Genomic DNA, 23,167 nt, shown 5'->3' on the forward strand with positions numbered 1-23,167 from the left:
CCCATAATTCAGGGTAAAATTTTCAATTATTTTAAGCTTTACAGGCTTATCTAGAAGTCTAACAATTAAGCTAATGACAATACCATGCATATAATACCTTCAATTACATTGAGCTTGCTAAAATTTAAAGATAGGGAATAACAATTGGTACTGGAAAGAATTGGAAAACACATACACACACCTTTCTCTGGCACACTTTTACACGGTAAAAGGATATATTCTGACAGTAAATTTAATCCTAGGCTGGTATATGTTAGTAAAGGGTCTGACTCTAACACAAGCTGCTCCTCAGCACCAGTAAACACTGAAGTTTTTCTTCACTCCAGCAGGGTGACTGTAAGAAAGGGTAAGGAGTGTGGGAGAGTATCCAACACACCATGGTGGCTGGAATCACAGCATACAGTGATTGTTTGCTAATAACTACTTATAATAGTAAGCATTCATCATGAAAAGTCAGCAAAAGGAAAAACAAAAGCACTAGGGCATGTTTAAAAAAATCCATATTTTATTCACAAGCCTGTGTCTGCTTTTGTTTTATCTAAGGACAGCCAGGTTTACAGCTTTCACCAGACTGTGCCCTAAGCACGGGTCACCAGCCTGTATTAGAATATCTCAGCTTTGCTTTTTGAGTAATGGCCTTAATATGTCCTGGCTGCTTAATAATGTCCCACATTACATGAGAGACTGAACTCTTGAGCTGCACTTTACTTCAGTCTTATAAGATGTCAGGGACTTGATTGGTAGGTCAAGAAGCTCAGTGTGTATGGCAGTGGAAATGAAGAGCAGAAAAGGCCACTGGTGGACTGTCACACATTCTCCATATTCTCATTTGCTGTATTAGTAATTACAAAGAAAGCAATTAGTAGAAAAAGCACTGAAGCAGTCCCCACAGTTCACTGCATGCTGTTAATAACAGAGGGCAGAAATGCATGGATCAGAAATGGGCAGTACCATCATGGAGTCAAAGGGAGAAGAAAGGCTGGCGCTCTTCGTGTCAGCAGCAAGCGAGCCCTGAGGAGCAGGGAACAATGTGAGGCAGAAGCAGCAGTTACCCAGTGTTGAGGAACACTCTGGCATTCACAGAAAGCAGCAGCAGCAGCAGACTGGTGGATAGTGTACTTCCCAACTGTCCTACTTATGGATCTTGTCTTGCCTTTAGTACAGGATAGGTTTTTCCCTCATTCACGATGCAACTGCCCTCCCCTTTTACATACAGATGGATGCATGTAGATAAAAATGGTCCTAAAAGTACTCAAATAGAGCATATAAGTTATTCAAGCCTCCTACATGAAAATACTTTTTTCTGTTGTACATTTTCCATATGCAGTCCTTCTACACTAAGATTCTGTATAATTTACTGTAGTGAGTGCCACCTTATATGAGTGTTATCTCATTACCAGACTGTAGTTACTTTTTTGCAACAGTCCCCTTAAAATGCTTTGAAGAACTCACTAATATGAACGTAACAGCTATCCAAAACTTGCCTTATTTAAAATAGTTTCAAATCTTTAGCATACTAAAACAGTTTCAGTATTTCCAAGACAGAAGGGGAGTAATGGTGTTTTATTTAGAATTCCTGTTCTAAATTATCACCGCTCTAGATACGTGATATACAAAACTCACCTAGTTGGAATGGGACTAGCTTCTGATATTAATGAGTAGATCTATTCCTCTCCATTTTGCTATTTTAAAAGTTAGTGTTTATAGTCTTAGGAAGTGTGCACTTACTCTTTCATGCTCTTCTGTGGTTTGTTTCTTTATTTGTTTTTAAGGACAACAGATTTGTTTCTAAGAACAACTGCATTCCTTCACAGTGAGCATTAAACAGGATAATCCTTTTTACCTTGTTGCCTGGTTCCTTATCTTTCCACAGTAGCCTTACTGTACAGCAAATTTTCTTTGAATTCCAAACAGAAAAGCTGCATGGGAGCCCTGGTGCTACAACTACTCCACCGTGTGGGAACGAGTCACAGCCGCTGCCCAGAGCATTGAGAGGCCGGTGTCTGTAACTGTGGGGCTTGGGGCACGGTGGTAACTGAGATGGAGCTTGCCTACCTTGATCCCAAGGCTCCCATTTCCATGCATGTGATGTGGAGATTTCAGTAATACCTGATAAGTCTTTCTAGATAAAGCTGTGCCATATATACTGGCCAACAAAGGTAGTCATGCATCTCAAATAAAATTTAGCTTCTTGAAACCATCTCATTACTATTGAAGTGAAAATTCCAATAATGCAAACAGGTTCCTAACTGGGGAATGTGGAGCTTTTCACAACATTTTGAAATCTCACTCATACTAAACTATATATAGCCTGCATAAACCTGTCAGTTGTATTCAGGTCTAACAAAATACAAATAGTTTTCCCCTCAAAAACATCTTCTGGTGTATGTATTATTCATTTTAATATTCAGATGTGTAAACATATGTTTGTGAACAGTAAAATGTTCCATCAGCTTATAAAACTACTAAACTTGTGCGACAAGGAGTTTCTTCCTTAAATTTTGTTGTATAAGATTGCTTGCCACTACCTCACTGTTTATTTCTAGTAACAACAGTTGAGCTCAATTTAGCAGTGACTGGGGTTTCATTTTGTAATTCTCCTGACTGAAGTTATAAAATAGCAGTGGAGGAATTGCCATATTGAATAGGCCTCCTGGTTTATCTTTTTCTTCATCACATCATTGACATGACTGCTATCATGTGCATCAGAGACCAGCACAAGAAATATCATAATGAAATGGATTTCCCATGGGAAGATTTCCCTTCCAACCCCAAGCAAATATTGCTTGGCTTACACCCTGAAGTGTAAGGGTTTACAGCTAAGCATGCAAGCCAAAGATATTTCTAAAACTATATAGTTCTTTAAACTACTGTTGTGATAATCCAAGCAAATGATATCAGCCAGTTTTCCTTTATCCACAGGTTTTACTGACCTGTAACATGGTGTTCATTTACAGTATCATGTTGAATTGTCACTATTTTTGTGGCAAAGTGCTTCATTATTCTTGAATAGCTTTTCAATTCTGCCTGGGAAAAGAAACTTTTCAGACTCTATCTGACTGAAGTGATTTAAACTTACAAGTGCTGACGATAGAGATGGTGTTGGAGAAGGAGAAGCAGGAGGGATTCTTGGCCCTTCTTTCTCCCCATTAGTGTCTGGTTCAGGTTGGACCAGAACTGTTGCACGAGTTGGTTTATCTTCATCCTCAGCTGGCCTAACTTCTGGTTCTAGTGTGGGACATCGGCCAATATCCGCATTTTCAAAGGACACGGGCTGAGCAAAGTCCATGGGGCTGAGAACACACAAGAAGAGCGATGTCTGTTATTAGTTTTTCTGCCTTTATATCACCCATTTATAAAGAAGAACTATATGCTGCAGTGTAATTTCACTTCACAGGACACAAAAGCCAGGACTCATCCTGCCCTGTACAGGTAGCTACAGGCACAGAAGCAAGACACTTAAACTAGAGGTGATAGTGACCATCGGCTTTTCTTCCTACAGTCAGTGCAGAGAGACAGGCATCCTCTGTGGCAAATTTCACAGGCCTATGTAGCTTCAATGGTATTACAGAGAAGCCATTTACTCTGATGTGGAGCAATAAAATCCTAATTTAGGTGTGTCAGACATGTGAAAGAAAGATTTAGATGGAAACTTTTATAGAGGTTTTATTTTATTCACCATTACCTTTCCTTTTACTCAAATGCTCCTTCCAGATTACTGCACTTTCCACAAAGTAAATTGATTCCCATGGCGGTTCTCAGAATTTTGACTTCTCTTGGAAGTCACCCTTACCTAAAATAAAGTGTTATAGTACACCATAAATACCTATCACTGATGTACATCTTACTGCAGTGTTGCCGCTGAATTTCTGTGATTTCATGGATAAACAGACAGTGTTGGCTTGTCTGTAAAACAGCTCATTAATTGCACAGCCTATGGAGCATATACTGTAGACAAAAAAAAAGGAATGGCATATAAAGAAAACAGATCATATTCTAGGATTTGCTGCTAGTATGATTAGTTGCAACAATAAACTTTCCAAGGCAGTTCAACCAGATCTCATTAACTGAACATTTTTTGGCATCATTGAGACTTACGTGGCATTAATGACAAGATTCCATATACAGCCCTCAAATGGTGGTATGCTTCTGAGAGGTGCAGTGTGAAACTGAGAAGATGTACCCCCTACAAAGAGTTTCTTAACAGAGATGGGCAGGTCTGATGGCAACCTCTGAGTCTGGACTTTGTCTTCATCGACTTGAACACTGAATATCCTGTGGAAAAGATTTGAAAGCAAAGAAATATATATTTTACACTGGTTATTGCTTGTATTGAAATCACCCCCTTGCAAGCCCCGTTTACTCCTACACCAGCTGTAACAATGAGCAACTCAAACTATGTAATTGGCAGCTCACATTAAATGCATATTAACCGCTAGAAGGGTTTCAGCTGCTGCTGTGCCTCCTTGGTAGCTGTTTGACAAAGCCTGGCAAAACTGTGCTGTGTAGGGGTGATAATGTCAGACTGTGGCTGCATAAGAAGAAGTGGTTTGTGGTGAGGCAATACAGACACAGTAAGGGCTGAGCTGGCTGTACTGTGATGGTAGATATAATCATCTAGAGCTCAGCAGGATGGTAACAGCACGAGGTCACATTTTGTTTGGACTCCCTATTTCCTTATTATCTTCTTGCCGGGGCACAAGCAGACTGCTCTGACTGCAGGATCAATGGCAGACATACAGCACACTTTTTAAAGATCTCATAGCTTCTTCTGGCGGAGGTGGCAGAGGAGGAAAACTGCTGATTGTTCACAATGTACCAATACAGGTGCTATAATTCATTCCAATGGGTACTTCACGTGGCACAAGCAAAAGACAAAGCAGTCCCATGGTTACTGTTAAGGCTGAAGAGAGGAAGGTAGGAGCCTCTGCAGCACCACTGCCTGACTAATCAGTCTCTGGCAAATAAATTCCCTTTTGTCAACTGCAAAATTATATTGAACTCTGATATTCTTTCTTAACTATAACTACAAATGCAAGCAACTTAATATTGAAAATGCTTATTGAAAAGAGACCTGTTTTCAAATACAAAATGCTTGGCTTTGTTATTTACACACATCCTAGAAAAAAATGGACAGTGACTTAAGCACCTGAATTATTTAAGTGCTGTACTATGTCTAAATTGTCCAGTTTCCTCATAGTTTTGGATGAATTAATTTGGTTTGGAAAGCTTCAGAGCAAGAAATGTGATTAATTTTTCAAAGGGTTAGAGAAAGCAGTTATTAAAAGGACAATCCCTATGATATCTACCAGTCCCTTTGGCAGTGGAAACAGAAGGAGGGAGATTTCTCTGGAAGCAGTTCAGAGAAAAAGACTAATTTAGGTTCCATGAAGTGTCCCAGAGAGGACATTTCCCTTCTCTGCCTTCAGAGGAAGTGTAGGGAAGTCAGATTGTCAAGACTCAAGTTATCCTTTTTGCTGCTGCGTTTTAGCCATGGCTAATCATCATAAGCATTTTGGGTCCAAGCTGATTTGACCCAAAATCAGCCTGCAATGATGTACATTAGTCTTCAACAATATCATTTTTCATAATCATATGGACAATTATGTCTCTGCAGAGTTTTCACAGAAAACATTTTAAAAAATAAAGCTTGAGATCATGATGAGCAGAGGAAGGGTTAATAATAATTTATGTCTTTTCATATTTCAGGCTACAAAAACTTCAGAGTTCAGGCATTTGTTTTGTAACAAAGCTACTTTGAAAACACAGAGGTCTCATCTGAACAAGCACCATCACTGGATGGCATTGTACAGCACTTTTGCCTTGATGTACTCTCACATGCAACCTCATAAGGTCAAGCTAAGTGTACTGGCTACAGCACTGCATAAAATAATTTACTTTGTTACTTAGAGCTTTTTATTATCATCTGCATATTTGTGTTCTGTCACAGTGACACAAAATGTATCACAAATTGCAGTCATCCATTTCCTAAAAAACTATTTTTTCCCAAAGCATTTACAGTTTGACTTTGACCTAGTCATCGAAGTAGAGGAGTCTTATTGACTGGAGGCATTATTTGTGAGAGGTTTTTTAGCAATACAATAGAAATTCAGTCAGAAAATTATACAGAAAGGAAAGCAAACTACAGAGAGGACAGAAGGGCACCTGGGGACTAGACAGGAATGGCTGGTCAAGAAAGCTTCATTGTTGTGGGGGTAAGAGGGTGAAGTGGATAAGTGCCTTTTGTAACATGTTGGATGTCACATCTTCTTCCTGATTTCTTTTAACAACACAGAACATTGTGCATAGTGCACTAATGCAACAAATGTCTGTAGAGAATGTACACATTTGTTCAAATGTCCATAACAAACCCTGCTTGGAACAAGGGCTATTCCAGGCCACAAATATTATTGGCTGCCTGAGTTCTACACGCTAGAGTAGTGCTGTTTCTAATCACTTTCTGAATGGTGAAGTGTAATAAGAAGGTTTTAAAATGTCTGAAAAAGGGCAAAGAAATTCAAGTGAAATTCAGTGTAAAACAACATGGTCTGAGAAGGTCTGTGATGGCTTTTCCAATAAGAAAAGTGGGACTGTGTTTTCATTGTTTTGCCACATTTAGCTGGGCACCACTGTGTCTAGCACATGGCATCTCAAAAAGGCTACAGGCTGCTGTGCTGTTGCAGTTTGAACACTTTGAAAATGGTATTTTTCTGTATGTCCTGAAAAGGAGATTTACTGCACCATGGCAGAATTTCTCACCCACAGATCCTTTTATAAAATATATTTGCAAAGAATCAGAAGATTAAAGATGCCATTTCAGGCAAACACAAGTCTGGAGAAACAGGCTGGTAGCCTACAAAAGCATGTAAACCAGCTCTTCAGAACAAGAATGACTCTCAGAAACTTATTTCTAAGAATTTCTGGATAATGATGGAATGAAACTTTTTGTCTCAGAAGAAGCATTTACATGGACTGCCAAAGCCATGAACACATTAGCTTTGTTGGATTAGCTCTGCTGTGTGGCCTGTAGCACTTGCAGGTATGTGTTACCCTCCAGCTCGCTCTATCCGGATGGAATGTGCTCTGCCGTCGTGAAACTCGCCAGCCTCGGGTCTGACGGTGATCCTGTGCGGATCCCGGATCCCAGTGGAGACGTGCACTTCCAGCCGACCTCGGTTCAGGAACACAGCATAGTAGGCCTGCAAGGTACATGTTGGAGTGAAAAGATAAGTCATATTTGGAAAGAAATGATTTCACTTAGTTTTACATTAATGTGTATGTTTTATTGTCTTACACTGGCTGCTCATGTGCTCACTGTAGACAAGACACTGCTCTTTCAGTTCTGCTGCTGTGCTCAGACTCCAGCATTTTTATAATGGGGAAGGGGTAAGATGAGGTCATGATGGAAAATGTCAACAGAAGATTTAACTCTCTATCTATTTTCAGGGAAGGATGGGGACTTCTAACCTACAATTCTTCTCATTTATGATGTTACAGGACCTGCTCTTAAACTCATCAAGCCCTGAACTGCATTGATTTCAGCTTGAGTTCTGTGTTTGGAGGGCTGGCAAATCATGCCAGTAGTTACTCCAGCACCAGTATCATATTGTGGCAGATTTCAGGATCTAAACTCCAGTTAATATAGCAATAAGAGGTCATGTTCACCTCTGTGACCTGAAGAGCTGGGAAATGAAGGAGCCCCTAACCTGAAGATAACGTCATCCAGGTGAGCCATTACAATGTGCTGTCCCTGGAGTGTGTTACTCCAGGTCATCAAGAGCTCTCTTCCAAAACAGCCAGAAAGGAGAATAATGAAATATCACTTCCCAGAAGTCCTGAACAAAGAATGCATCAACACAATCTGTTTATTGCTGTTGTAGTGTGCCTGTCAGGATTTTAATCAAGATTTAATCAAGACTCGAATAATTTCTAACAATTTCACTGTGTTCACCACTTTTTTTTTTTTGGTCTCAGGGAAATTAGAATAATACTCATTTATGTCTCTATGAACAGGATTGAGAGAGATTCCAAGTATTAATAGTGCATAAGTAGTCCTCAAAATGAGTGAAGAACAGTATTTTCTAATATTTGGGTTTGGTTAAAAATACCCAACATGGAATATAATAGAAAACCAAATCTGCTGCTTAGCAACAAGCAATGGATACATGACAGTAAATCTGTAAGAGAAACAATTTCTCCAAGACAAAAAACCAATTCTGAACTTCTATTAGATTCTTCATCGGATGAAGGATGACACTAGAAATAATTTATTCCAAATATCTGAATTTTAACTTAAGCATAAACATCTGACAGTGTCTTGAAACAAACTCTGCCAGTTCAGTAGAATTGTGAGGGTTTTTTTAATCTTTTTTAATCTTTAATCTTTATTTTTTTAATCTCTTACATGTCCTGTCTGCCTGCGCTTTCTCTTCAGGGGAGCAGCTTTCCTTGCAGAGTGCCTGCGCTTTCTCCTGGGAGGAATAATTGTGCCACTTGTGCCAAACAAGATGATCCCAGACTCATTCCTGGTGCTGAAGGAGAGATTGATTTCTGTGCCCACATCAAAGGAGACTGGTTGCAGTTCCACAAAACCTGGCTTGGAGAAGCTGACTGTGTGAATGTTCTGTAGGAAGGAAAGGACAGGAAAGTGCATTAGTAGAATTAAAAGCAACATTATGAATGCACAGGAAGATCTCTGAACTGTGAAAAGATGGAAAGTAATAACAAACAGTTAGCAATTTATTCCTCAAAGTGTTCTGCAAACACTTTTAGTTTATCTGTTTACATCTGGCATCATTACGGTATTTGTGGAATCCTGTCTTACAGAAAGGGAAAGTTCCTGTTTTATGTCAATATATCCTCTTGGATTAAAAATAACTGCTCAAGGCTGTTTTTATTTTATATATGTATTTTCCATTGAGTTAATACAGTTGGAGTTTGCTTTTAAATCCATACAATAGGTAATAAACCCCAATATGAACATAAACTATTATTTGTCAGATGTGCTGAGAGAATACTTTTCATTAATATTCATTACTTCACTAAGCACCACTGCTTTCTTGGTTACTCAGAGTCATAAATGAAGCACTTGTTGCCCATGGCCCAGCTCTTCAGACACTGTTACCCATTAACACAATTTAAAGAGTAGAATATGTCATCAAATAATAAGTCAGTGCATACTCCAAAAGATTTTCTGTCATCACTGCCAACTCATGTATTCTTCCAGATGTGGAAGACCAATCATTAGAAACAGTGACTTTTTCTTAAGTAGTTTGCCATTTTTGCAGTACAGCAGAAATTTTTCCAGGTCTAGAAATAAAAAATTATGCCAGATAAAATAATTGCTGGTGGTGCCTACCTTTCTCTGAAATCTGAGGACATTTTAATGATTGAACACATATCCAGTCTTTATCCTTTACTTTTGCTTCACTCTTTTTTAATTTTCCTACGTCTTGTTTTGTAAAATTAGAATATTTTATTTATTTCCCCAAGAAAAGGGTTAATCCAATTAGATTTCATACTCTGAAACCTCAAGTGTTACAAAATAATGTGAAAGGCAAAGTACTTCCTAAGATTCATAGCAACAAAAGATAATACACACAACTATCCTTCTTTTGTTTCAGAAAGAATATACTATAAATCATAAATATGTACCTCTCTATTTTTTTCTGAAGCCAAATCTGTAAAATTTAAAAGCATTTGAACAATCTGCTTGTTTACAATTTAGCTTTACCACAAACTTGAAAATACGGATCTCATAACAAATCTAGTCTAATATCCCACCTGAGAGTCCTACTGTAGTGTACTTTTTGCTCTGATGAAGGCCAAAGGTACAATGGATAAACACAGCAAAATAGGGCCTTTGTCTTTTTTTGGCCTGGACAAGTTCCAGTTGCTGTTCAAAGTAAAGTTTTAACGTTTTGTAGAAAAAAAAGATGAAACTGGAGAGCATCGGATTAACAATTCATTTGGATTTCCTGATAAAATATCTGATATGGAATATCAGATATATGGTATCCATCAGATATATGGTATATATGGTGTCTGATGGATATCTTCCATCTGCTTGCAAAACTATCTTATAAAGTAGAGATTTCCAGGGAAGAAATACAAACTATTCATTGGGACACATATGTCAGTGGAAGTTTTGGTTTTTTTTTGTAGAAAAAGACTTTTCCATGGAAAATTACTAAATTCTCTCCCAAATTTCAGATCAGATTCCTTGAATTCTATATGCACTGAAAGGCTGTTAATTGCAAGCATCAACAACTGAAAACAGATGCATTTAAAGCTAAAATAACAACACGAATTTTGCGCATTCTTAGTGATCAGTAAGAAATGTGCCTTCCAGCTCATGACAGTAAATATTTATACCTGAGGTTTTATAGAGTGAATGACTTTATAATAACAATTAAAAAAATTAAATCCATGTGTTTTATGTGCATCAGATTTTTTTTTTTAAATTTTTGCAGTGTTGTCAATGCCTACCTTCATTAATGACAGTAGTTACCATTTTAGTCAGTTGAAACAAAGCTAAACCACTGCTAAGCAGTTCAGAAAATCCTACCCTTTGGAGATAGGGATATCACAAGTGGCCAGGGACACTCTCCAAGAAGGCAGGATCTGAAAAATTGGTCTACTTGCTGATCAGACTTACTCATCTTTCTTTCTCTTAAATGTAACTGGATTTTAAGGTTAGATTCCCATCCCAAGGAATATACCATATACAATTAATCTACTGTACCATAAAATTAGAAACCAGAAAACATTCATAAACATTAAGGCCAAAATACATGGAAATCAGACTAACCTCTAGTGTGCATCCTTTGGTTAGACCAACAAAGTCAGGACTGCTCAATATGTTATAGGGTGTCCTTGAAATTTCAATGTCTTTGAGGCAACCTGTGTATTTCTCTAAGTTCACTTCAGGCCTAAAAAACATTTAGAAGTACAATGTATTTTCAAAAATAGAGTTTAGGGAGAACAGTCAGCCAGACACACATATGTACACTTTCAGTTGCACAGATGCTTGATTTTTATTTTTATTTTAACTACACACATACACTCGAATTCATGTTGCCTTGTACAATCTATCAGCACACATTGAACTCTGCTTTGCATCACTCAAGGTTGTAACAAGAGGTTCATCTCATCTCCAACTGACAGCAGTCCCCTTCTCAATTCCTTCTTTCTTTTTTTAAAGGGTTTTTGGTTGGTGGTTTTGTTTTCTGTGTTTTTCCTTTGATAAAGGAAAATTATCACCTTTGGTGTTAAAACACAAAAAAGGAGCTATGAAATAAGGAAGTTGTTGTTCCTTAGGTAAAGCAGAAAGATCTAAGCTAAGAAATCATAACAGCAAGGAGAGACTTTAACTGGAAGACGTTTTTCATTTCTCTTTCTGCATGCTAGATCCAATGAAAGATGAACTTTAGGAGTGTACAAATATTTGAATAAAGTTTTTGCCCACAAGCTTCAGGAATGCAATAAGGTGGACTGACATTTATATTTCCAGTATCTTTCTTATGAAAACTGCTGCATATTTTCTCAGGACACAGCTATACATCTGACATTTTCAGGCAGTTAAACAAAACAAAGCACTTGGGTTTGTTGCAGAATGTAACTATCCATCCAAAACAGGAAAACATTGTAATGGAATTCAAGTTCCATATTTGACTCGTCAGCTGGCTGATGAAAGGAAATAAGAAACCCTTTGAAAGTAACACCAAAACTATCATGTTTGATTGCAAAAGTACGATTTCCCAGGCCTGGGTACACCAGAGTGAGACCATAACTTCCGGTAACATCTGAACCAGGCTTGCCAGAAGAAAAGCCTTATAAAGTCACCTCAGAAAAAAAGCTGCCATTGAGACCATGGAGAGTAAATCCAAAAAGAAAAAAACCCCACTATTTTATTCACTAAAAAGTATTACCCATGAGTGTTTACTAGAGTATCTGAATAGTATGAACAGCTCAAAGAGAGAAAAATTAATTTGGGAAATAAATAAGGACTTAAAACTGGGGTGGGATGGGGAAGGGGGGAAGTAACAACCATTTCAGATCCCTGGAAGGAAAGAAAACATTTTAAATAATATTAATTACAAAATAAAACCAATTTGCACAGATACTAATTAGCTGCACATTTTGGCACTGAAAGCCATTCTTTGCACTACAGCCAACCGAGCAAGCGTGATGTATTCTCTGGCAAATTAGTACTCTCTGCATAAGTTAAAGCAAGCATCTGGTTTACTAAAATGATCCATATGCTGCTTTAGTTACAGTCAAGTAGCTATGTTCACCTTTCAGTTTTTTTTTTTTCCCTAGCTCTTCTCCAGTTCCTTTACAGATTTATCTTCCAGTGGAAGAACAGTTTTGCTGTTATCATTGTCACTGGAGCCCATAATCTTTGCCATCCAGAAAGCATTCTTGATACTCCCTTTCCTGCCTTGTCCAGTGACAGACTGTCTTCATCCTGCCCTGTTACAAACAGCTGCTGTTATAATTCCCAACCCATATCCCAGAATCACAGAATGGGTAAGGTTGGAAGGGAGTACTGTGGGTTGGCTCAACCTCTTTGCAAACACTGAACACTTGCTTGATGTTTTCTTAAGACTTCTTTTTTCTTTTTTTCCTTTTTTTCTTTTTTCCTTTCCAAAATACACCACATAAGGTCCAAGTTCACTCAGATCTTCCGTAATTCTTTGTTGATTTTTTGGGATTTTTTTCTAAGTTCTTCTTTGTGAAAATAGGCCAGTTTTGAGGGAGAACAAACAGCAGTTTCTGTAGCTTGAGAGGAAATAATCTTTCTAAAGTTCAGGGCAGGAGTGTGGGGGTGAAGTTATATTTTTCCAATTCAAGCCAGGAATTAGGCTGCAAAACACAGCGAAGATCACCTCATATCTGAGCATACCAAAGCAAAAGCGACGGATACAAACAGCTGCAAACTGAAATAGGTGACCTCCCCTCTCTCCCCCTCATACTCCTGTTCTGAACATGAGAAGCGGCAAATTTCACAAAAAATCGCCCCCTAGCTCTCATGCTCTCCTCAGTGACTGCTTCAGTGCCTCTGAGCAGGGCGCTGCCCACGTCCCGTGGGATGACACATCTCCTGCAGCCCGGAGCCAGGGTCAGCCAGCAGCTGGCCGAGCTCCGCGTCCCGGGCACCGCAGCGCCACGGGCAGCGCACGGCTGAAGGAAGCAGCGGCTGCGAGAGGAAAATAGAAGTTGCTGGTGTAGGTGTGTGCACGGCTGGGATGTGACGGCGGTGAGCACTCGGGAGCAGCTCAGAATGCTCAGCTCTTAGAGCGAACTAAGAGCCTTAGAGGAGCAGCTGCTCTGAGCACTGCCCAAGCTGCTGCTGCTGCGGTGCCACCCGTGCTACAAGCTGCGCTTTAACTAGACACATGCAAGTCATGCAGATAATCTGATTGCTTTTACCTTGCCTTCATACTGGGGAGAGAAGGAAAGACAAGAAAAGAAAAGAAAAGAAAAGAAAAGAAAAGAAAAGAAAAGAAAAGAAAAGAAAAGAAAAGAAAAGAAAAGAAAAGAAAAGAAAAGAAAAGAAAACAACAACATGGCGTTAATTGTCGCAAGTGGTACTTCTTGTATTGTTGTTCCGTGACACAACAGTACTTATACTTAGTATTAACTATACTTATTACTTAGTAGCAAGGTTCAGCCATTTCACAGGGAAGGAGGTGTACGCCATTTACAAACAACATATAATAAAAGGTGGGATTCTAGGTACGCTATCAGTTACTCCACAAACAGCTGCCATAAAACCTAACACATCAGAGGGTTTTTGTAACTTGATACCATATTTGGTCACGAGCAGAAGCAAACCATGCCAAAGAATTTGGCAGAACTGACACGACCTGATAATTACAAAGTCATGGATACCTCAGTGTCTATTGTTCGCAGTAGCTCAGCTTTGCCCTAATCCCCCATTCACTACTTTTGATTCTAATTTACCATAGCGTTAATCTCGCCTCAGGCACTGACAAATCATAGCTGTAGGCAGAACGGTTACCACAGGTCAAAGTAGCTGTGGTACACTGATTTTCGGGACAGCCACAAAGGAAGTGGAAGATAATTGCTCTAGACGTTTTGCTATGCACTGGTGTGATTTCACAATTACATAATATAGTGTTTTATTTCATGAGTAAAATAGATCTTAGATCTTTTTATTGCTGGGTGATTTGACATCAGAGGTCAATGATTATCCCAATAAATTAACAAATATGTCCATTCTTTTAGTGGCAGACGAGTCTGTGGATTAAACACAACAGTTCCTTGTGCACAAGACCACTTCAAGGCTCTCATTATGCCATTTAGTTAAAGCTGACATAGATTAATGGGCCTGTTTCTGTGTTGCTCATCTGTTCATTGTAGCACAGAATTTTCTTGTTCTTGTCATTGCAAAACTGCTGAATATTCATTTAAACTTTAAATAAGTTTTTTGGTCTATTTAAAGTCATGAAAGAAAGTCACTAAATTCAAGTATCTGTTATCCCATTTCTTTAATTTATTTACGTTGAATTTAACATTTGTGAATATCACTATGCAATATTTAAAAAATAATTACTGGGAATTTTATTTGTGTAGGAAATTCAGGATCAGACTTCTGAAGGGAAAATATTTCATTCTGCTTACATTAAATATATGAAGAGTATCGTATCATATTCTTTAAGTCCTGAACACAGGAGGAATTTTATCTAAGGAGACCAGGAACTAAAATCTACAAATAATTTAAAATAATATTTAAGCAAAATATTAGACACTGATTATGCAAAAACGTGGATACCCATCAAGCAGTAATCCCATATGGAGTAGTCTGTAGGTCAATTCTTTTACTCATGCACAAAGTAAACATTTGTCCTTAATTTTGTGAAGGTATTGAGCCAATTCTCTGAATCTTCAGTCACAAATTCTGTGCATCAAACAAATACTTAAAGAAACAGCTACATCATGGTTCTTGCACAGAATCAGAAAGATGCACTGCACTGCAAGTGCAATTTCCATTGTTTGTGTGTAAGGTGAGCAGTGTGAAATACAAAACATATGCAAATAAACCACTTTTCTGCTGTGGCAGTACAGGGTACATTGGGAATTCACCATTCACTGACTGCAAGTGAACTTGAGAAGCAAATGCAGAGAATAAATACATTGTATTTACATTCCCTTACCAAGACTAAAGAAATTGGTTCGAGCCACATTACCTTAGATTTCTCAGGGTTGGCAATCCCCCAAAATATATTTTCTCATGCCCTTTTAGGTTGAGTCCAAAGTGGCTGCCTGTAGAAGTTGTTGCTATGGTCTCTTCTTCATTAGTGTCTATGTCTACAATTGATATGTTGGCTAAAAGACATTTGAGATTAGTTAGAAAATATCCATCATGAACAATGATGTTTTAATGTAAGAAACCAACAGAAAAACATTTGGAGTGTTAGCAGGTGAGGGAAGAGGCAAGGAAGGCTGTATTTTGCAATTAAGACACTGGATTTCCACATTATCAGTTATGGGCAGGGGAAGAAAGCTGCACTTTTCTGTTTCCATAACAACCTGAAAAGCCATAGCAATTCTGTACACTTTTTTTATATATTCTCTAAACCTGTTTCCATTTGGTGCCTTCTTTGTGTAATTCCACTGTAATTTGGAGCTAAAACTTCAGGACACAGTCATGACAAGAGATCATTTTACATTTAATTTGTGACCTCACTCCAAAGAGTGCCTCTTGAACAGGATTTTTAGTGTAAAAGTTTATTAAGCACTGTCATTATGTGCCTTAGAGACTGGTGATCACTCACTCTACACCACTTACAAACCCAAAGCAGCCAGTTGCTGTCATGTCCAATCTCAGTCAGTGGTGATGTGCTACATAGGACCATCCTATTTAGGTGTCCGTTCCACGTATATTTTTATTGTATGGATTAATGCAGAATATAAAGTTCAATAAAAGAAATAAGACTCAATGAAAAATGCTGAGCAGACTCCAAGATACATAGGGATGAAAAAAAGGATTTCTTTCCTTTCTTCCTTGAAAATTGAATAGACAGACTTTCTGTTACACCTTACCAAAACAAGATTAATTTTCCTTTCATTTCTATACCTGTATCTTTTTATAAACACGTGATGTTTGAATGCTATTGATTAATATCAATTACATGACATTGTATTTTATATTAATACTTCCTGGGTTAAGTATGAACTATGATAACTGGCTAGCATAAGACATTCCTCCTCTAAAGGTGCAGCAAATCTGCAAGTGAGATCACTAAATTACTTTGGTCACTGTCCCAACTTCTAAGTCTACTTCAGCTAAATGACAACGAGGAGGATGATGTGTGAGGTGTGAAGGCCAGGTAGAGAGCTGGCACTGCAGGGGGCAGAGGCAGAGGAATGTGTTTAGGGGCTTGTGATGACCCTGAAGATTCAGAATGCAGTAGAAGTTCAAACTGCAAAAGCTTCTATGTCACAGTAAAACAAATTCGGCTCAGATAAGATTCTACCAGCCCTATAACCAGACTAAGAAACAAAAAAAAAAGGGTTTTGCCAGCATGATAACCAGTAGTCTTTGTGATCTTTTCAAATTCCACTACTTCACATTTTGTGCCAGTAACATGTTGAAGAATTAGTAGAACTATTGGAGATGTTCCCAGTTGTTTCCATGCAGATTCAGTTCATGACACAATGCAGATCATTAGGGAAGATAAAGTAGTGGTGTTTGTCTAGTTAGATAGGATCAATACTAAAGTCACTGCTTTTTTTAAGCACTTTGGTATATGCTGGAGCATGAGAGGACTGTACAGGATAAAAGCTATTGCTGTCCTAACAAAAATCACACGTGTTTCATAATTTGGAACATGGATCTGATGAAAACAACTTCTTTTTGATGAAATCTTTTTTGAAAGTGATGAGAAGACTTCTTTTTTTCCCAGACAGAGGAATTTTAGAATGCAAGTTATGATTGTATAAAATAATCATGCCTGAAAAATAAGCCACCTCCATAAAGCACTATTTGACAGTGCAATCACTCACGTGCAACTCAACACACCTATAAACTAAACAAAAGAAGTTGCTAAATCACCAAAACTTATAATTCCCACCAGAACTTATAATTCCCACAGCACCATCCCTGTGATTAGAAGGTTAGGTGTACTGCACAGATAACTGGAAAAGTGATGCTGCTGACACCACAGGAACTTACCTTGCTTTTGAATTCTTGACAGGGTGAAAGATTTCCATTTGCCATCATTATGATTTTGGTTGCTGATAACTGAAGCTGTACCTGAACCCAGGTCGTAGCTGACCTTTATACGCCCACCACTGAGTTCTACACTCATGAAATCCTTCTGTTAATGAAAAGGGTCAGATACACCATCATGATTCTTGTCCGTTTTGGTAAGAGGCATAAGACATTAAATAAACACTTTTTAACCCTGGGTGACTATGGACAACATTTTCCAAGCTTTAAAAAATGCCACAACTCATACATTTACTACCCAGGACTCTCACATACAAAAGTCTGATGCCAAGCTCTTTTTTCCCCTTACATTCTCTTTTGGATTGCTAATTTAGTTGGAATTTTGCTGGCATCTTAGTTGCAGTTTTGATGGGATAGCTGCACTTTTATTTTAGATTGAAGATAAAAATGGACATTATAATTACCTGAAACTAATACTCAGCTTTGAGTGTATGCTTGTACTATAATTAGCATATTTATTGTATATCTCAGCTAGATTTAAACTTGCAAGGTAGAAAGCAAAAATAGTGAAGATGGTGAAGTGGGCATGTTTTGCCAGCTTTCCAGAGAGTAATCTATGGAAATCACAGAGCAACAGAGAGATGGAGACAAAGAGAGCTATGAACACTCTTGATTTCATCAACAACTGGCACCAGTATCCAAGCAGCAACTGGAGATGCCTGGCTGGAGCAACAATATATGCTGCACTGTCTCCAGAAAACGAGCTGGCAGGATACAAAGAGCAAAACAAATAGCCAGAGAACTGGACAGCATGAAAGCCACTAGGTAAGTAATGGTGGAACTATGACCCAGGACATAAATGTACCAGAGAAATTTTTATTATCATTTTGCTCATGGCCAGTTCCACCTCTTCTCAGAGAAAAACTGAACAAACTCAGTATTCTAGATTCTTAGGCATGTCTATCCATGCATCATTAGAAGGAGTATCTTCCAAGTTTTTATGTGGTGGGACAGCATCACAAGAAACAAAATATACCAGGGACCAGTTGCTTGTGTTTTGAGATTTCAACTAAATATTTTTTCATAGAAAAATGCCTAAGTCACAAATAATGATTTAAAATAATCTAAAATAAAGACTTTAATTATGCTTTCAATATTCAATTTGAAAAGTGCATTAGAAAAAAACTATATACATATTTCATTATCATAATAAAATTCTAGCTTTTCCTACAGTCACTCAGGAGGACCCTCCTCCTTGATAATTCCAGCTATTTTGATAATTATTTCCAAAATACAGGCATCTGAAATAAGACTGATTTACACAAACACAGTTTTTTTGAAGTAGCAAGTGCTCAGTAATTCTTCAAGACATCAGTGAAAACTACTGTACATAATTTCTGCCCCATATGAAAAGGATAAGGGAAACACTGTTCCCTGTCAGTCATGCAAATCAATCTGGATCAGAAATGCCAAAGATGAGTTATTCAAATATGGACAGATGTCTTTATAAATAATTTCTCCCTGTTATCCACACATATTTGATACTGTGTGCCAATAAAAAACCTTAACTTTAAAAGTAATGCTTCTATTCTCTGTTTTAGCTGTAAGAGACATCATTTGTAGATATTAGAAAAACACAATCACTATTACATCTTATTTGTTGCACCAGTCCCCCTTTAAATCCACTCAATAAAACATAAACATTTTCTTTATATGAGTAGGATTTCTACTTAAGACTACTTGTCTCTTCTCATACTTCCCCTGCCATCACAAAATATTTTAAACTATGAATAGACAAAACCAACTGAAAATGTTCACATACAAAAACATCTGGGATAAAGGAAAATGAATTAATAAATTCAGAAAACCTGGAATTCTTCCCAGACTAACATAGTGATCCCCATTCAGTAAACATGAGGTAGTCAACCTGAACACTATAACACTGTCTTCACTTGGCCAGCAGTGAAGCATCATACCAGGACAGTGGTACCTTAAATTACTAATTGTTTTCATGATCTAGTGAATTCAGCGACTGCAAAGATGGCCTGAAATCTGCAAGGAGCACAGAGGTTCGCTGGCTGTTCTTACCAAGTCATCAGTAGCAAGATACATCAGCAGAGCATTTGATGAGAAGGTCCTGAACTTGAACATGACTGTGGAAATATTGGGGTTCCAGCGGATCGGGCGGCTCACCATGGCATAGCTGTCACCATCAAATTGCACTGTCCCTTCACCGTCTGCCACCTGGGGGCTGAAAAGAACAATTCCAACCATTTTCTTTTGCCATGTGAAGTTAAAATAAAAAGTGCAGGGCTAGAGAAATGTGGGCACAGCTCTTGGGAGTCTTCCTGAACTTGGTTCGATGTCTTATCAAACCTCCCACTGACAGGACAGGATTTCCCATTCTATTTCGAGAATGCAAACTCCTTTCTTTTGTGGGGTCTCTGCTCACTGTGAAAGCCACCTTGAGGCACTGGACTCTGGTCCATACCATGCAGGAGTGCAGGCATCCTCATCACAGCTGTCCATGAGCCAGAGTCAGTTCAATGTGGTTCTAGGAGCCTTTCTATCACAGCCCTGTCACACCAGCCCAGTTCTGGTAACTCAGTGACCACACTTACAACCCAGACTGGCTGCTTCCCCTCTCGGTGGAATTGCAACCTAACTCCGGTTGCATGCACATTGGAATTTGATGGCTGCTGTGGAATTTCCTGCTACTTACCACTGAATGTACTGTCACTGCAGGCAGGTTCCCTAAAGAAGCACTGTGAGAAACTGTGGGTGCTGTACCTACCTGACGGCACACCCTTTGCAGTCGCCTTCAATATCCCTGAAATTCCAGAGTCCTATCGGTTTGCTGTCTAGAAAGGTTTCCCCCATGCAGCCAGTGAAGGTGGTGACTCTTACAGCATCTGACTTCTGCAACAGAGAACAAAAACCTCCTTAGAACTGAATTTGAAGTGATCTACTGCATCTGAAAACATAACTGGTACAAAAATTATAAAAATAAATACCATATAAAATTCCATATAAAATAATAAAAAAACCCCCATAAGATGTTTTGTAATATTTTAAACATCAAGACCATTATTCAACCTAAGAAGCCTTCCTACAGAACAACTGATCAGTGAAAATGTGAACTGAACTTTGTATCAGTGTGAACGGGAAAGACCTTTTAGATTTGAGACTCTTGGGAAGGCCTACGGAGAACAAGTCCTGAAGAACAAGGAGCTGCTTTGGTTTCCACCATCAGTTTTCCTGGCTGTTCAGAGAGCGGGCTGCTCTCACCTGTTCAAGGCCTGGGTTTTCATTTCAGACTTTCAAGAAAGGACTTGGTTTGTCATAGTCCGTAATACAATAAGCAAAGTGTTTCTCTTGTAATGCTTGAAACACTGGAAATTGAGCAGACTGCCCAAGCTAAAAGACAGGCTGAGAACTCAGCTGTTACACTGTTCATGCTGAATTTTGGATGCAGAAAAATGTGCAGAGGGCAAAGCAATTAAAACACATGTCCCATCAGAACTCATTAAGCTAGGGTTATGCACATAGAGTAATGCTCATTAGAACATAACATGGTACCATGATGAAAGTAGTAATAGCTGACAGTACACAGAGTACTCCACTAAAAATTATGCTTCTAAAAATACCCTGATTCATTTAAATTTCAGTTCATCAATATGAGCTGATTAAAAATCTATACACTTAGCTATTTGAGATAGACAAGCACCTGCTGTTTTTACAGCAATTACAAATATTAAGATCTTGCAAAAGAACATTGAGAAGTGCAATTTGAAAATACTCAAGGAAAAGTATGACTCAAAAGACTTAATGTGCTACTGATATTTCCCAAGGTAATTGGATAGGTTTTAATTAGCAACAAGTATGAACTTAATGTCACTTTTAAGAAATTCATGACATCTAAATATCATAGTCTTCTTCAAGTCAGATGAAAGATGTTTTTAAAAACTGAAAATGAACTTTTTTTTTTAATACACTGTAGAAACGCATACAAAAAAGGGATGTGGACAAAACCGTAGGACAAATCTAAAGCATTCCAAACCCCAATAATATGAAAAAGCAGATTTCTCAGTCAGTGGCCTAAGATATACCAGCAACCTTGATTAACTGTCCAAAGAGCTGCACAGGTTTAGAAAAGTCTTGGTTAAGGTCTTCATTTTGTGAGCCTTACAACTGTGCCACATGATGACAGAAATTCCCAAAAAACCTCAAGTTATATTTTAATTCAGAGACAGTACTTGAATGAAACAAATCTGACAGTGTTTAAAACTCCACATTGCAAATATACCAGCCATACCAAACTTAAAATAGACTGCCTTCCTACTGCTGTCCTTGTCTTTGTTTACCTGGAGAGAAAAAAAGAATTCAGGAAGATTTTCCTGACTAAAATGAAAAAATAGAGAGTTTTTCAGAAAATATTTGCATAATATTTTTTTAACCTAACTGAGGTTGAAAACAGCTGTTCTGACATTGAGTTTTGCACTTCAATTTTTCTGCACATTGTGTTATTTTAACACTTGAGGACATCTACAAGCTTGAGAGTAAAAAAAGTTCAGTGAGTTTATTATTTTGGAAAGTCTAAATTTTAGCTTCTTTTCAAATGCTAAAATATTGATCAGGAACAGAATAGTTAATTTAAATTGTTTTGTAAAGAATGCCATTAGAAAATTAAGGGCAAATTAGCTTTTATTGGAGAATAATTTTTTATAAAGATTTCTGTCTATTCTGTTTGGCATACATCTTCTATTCATCTCATGAAGTTTAGCAAGGTATAAGATGTCACCAGAAAAATGAACAGACAAAAAAAAGAGAAAATCGATCAGGGATATGATGTAGATATCTGTAGGGGAACAGGGAGGGAAACTGGAACAAAAATAAAGAAAATAAAGCAGAAACACCAAAAGCAGACTGCAATGGAGGAGGTGATACTGTGGATACATGACAAAGATAAAATCCCAAATGCAAGGGAAAATACAGTCTTGTATACCTTGTTAGGAGACCAGAAATGTACAGAAACAGAAATGAGTTCCTGTCACTCAGGAACCAAAAGCCTGTCAGGGCAGCAGTGTGTCCAAGGTAAAGCATCCATCTATCCAGCAGGAATTAGCTGTTTGGGCTAAATGCTGCATCAATACAGCCAGCTACAGGGCTTCTGATCAGAAGGTTACATCGTGCGCAGGGAAATCTCATATCTGTGCACCCTCAGTCCAGGCAAATCCCAAAAACCTTTCCAAAGTGTGAATGTACTACTTGAAATTAAAGCATCTACTACAATGACACCAGCATATTAAAATTTACTCTTTCTATTTTAAGCAATAACAGAATTTGTCCACACAAATAGTCAGCTAACACAGTAACACTGGAAAAGGCATTACCTTAATTTTTTCTGTTAAACCACCAACAAACAGCACAGCATTAACATCCACATCCAGAATAGTATATCCAGGTGGGGACACTGCACTGAATGAGGCTGGCACGATGCTGGCTTTAGGACCATCCAGAGCTCGCACTGATATTGTGCCATTTTTTCCAGACCTAGAGATTAAAAAAAAAAAAAATTAAGCATACAAAGCCAGTAGTTACACCAAACTTAGGAAAATTCTATTTTAAATGGTGCCTTTTAACAGAAGCACACATGACTGACTAGATTATGCCTCATTTTGATACAAATGAACAGACACTTATGGCTGCATAAGCTAAAGACATCATCACAGAACCAGATCTTTTCCTCACCTGAATGTCTTTTTTGAACAAAATTCACTATACACATGACATGGACCTTGCATTGACAAAACAAGGAATGTTTATTAGATTATATTTTGACTGAAATGAAGTGATAAAGCACTTCAGTTTCCTTCACTGTAAGAAACAGAATTCACATTTCCTGCAATGGAGTTGTCAGACTGCTTTTGAAACAGTTACAAACCCCGTTATGTTCAAGAATTCATT

General features: G+C 38.1%; 1 protein-coding gene across 1 annotated transcript in view; it reads right to left on the reverse strand.

The window, feature by feature from the left end:
* The window catches only part of LAMA2 (laminin subunit alpha 2), a 254,837-nt gene that overhangs the window by 13,165 nt on the left and 218,505 nt on the right, over positions 1-23,167 (reverse strand). Inside the window, exons 48-59 of the mRNA XM_066546117.1 lie at positions 22,594-22,753; positions 19,995-20,119; positions 19,289-19,451; positions 17,204-17,348; positions 15,216-15,354; positions 13,435-13,446; positions 10,811-10,931; positions 8,405-8,623; positions 7,051-7,199; positions 4,099-4,275; positions 3,061-3,293; positions 952-1,016 (exon numbers count right to left, since the gene is read on the reverse strand). Of these exons, the coding sequence (XP_066402214.1) occupies positions 952-1,016; positions 3,061-3,293; positions 4,099-4,275; positions 7,051-7,199; positions 8,405-8,623; positions 10,811-10,931; positions 13,435-13,446; positions 15,216-15,354; positions 17,204-17,348; positions 19,289-19,451; positions 19,995-20,119; positions 22,594-22,753 (1,708 nt within the window). The remainder of the gene's footprint in view (positions 1-951; positions 1,017-3,060; positions 3,294-4,098; positions 4,276-7,050; positions 7,200-8,404; positions 8,624-10,810; positions 10,932-13,434; positions 13,447-15,215; positions 15,355-17,203; positions 17,349-19,288; positions 19,452-19,994; positions 20,120-22,593; positions 22,754-23,167) is intronic.

This window comes from Molothrus aeneus, chromosome 3 (genome assembly GCF_037042795.1).
Source record: "Molothrus aeneus isolate 106 chromosome 3, BPBGC_Maene_1.0, whole genome shotgun sequence".
NCBI classification, from domain to species: domain Eukaryota; kingdom Metazoa; phylum Chordata; class Aves; order Passeriformes; family Icteridae; genus Molothrus; species Molothrus aeneus.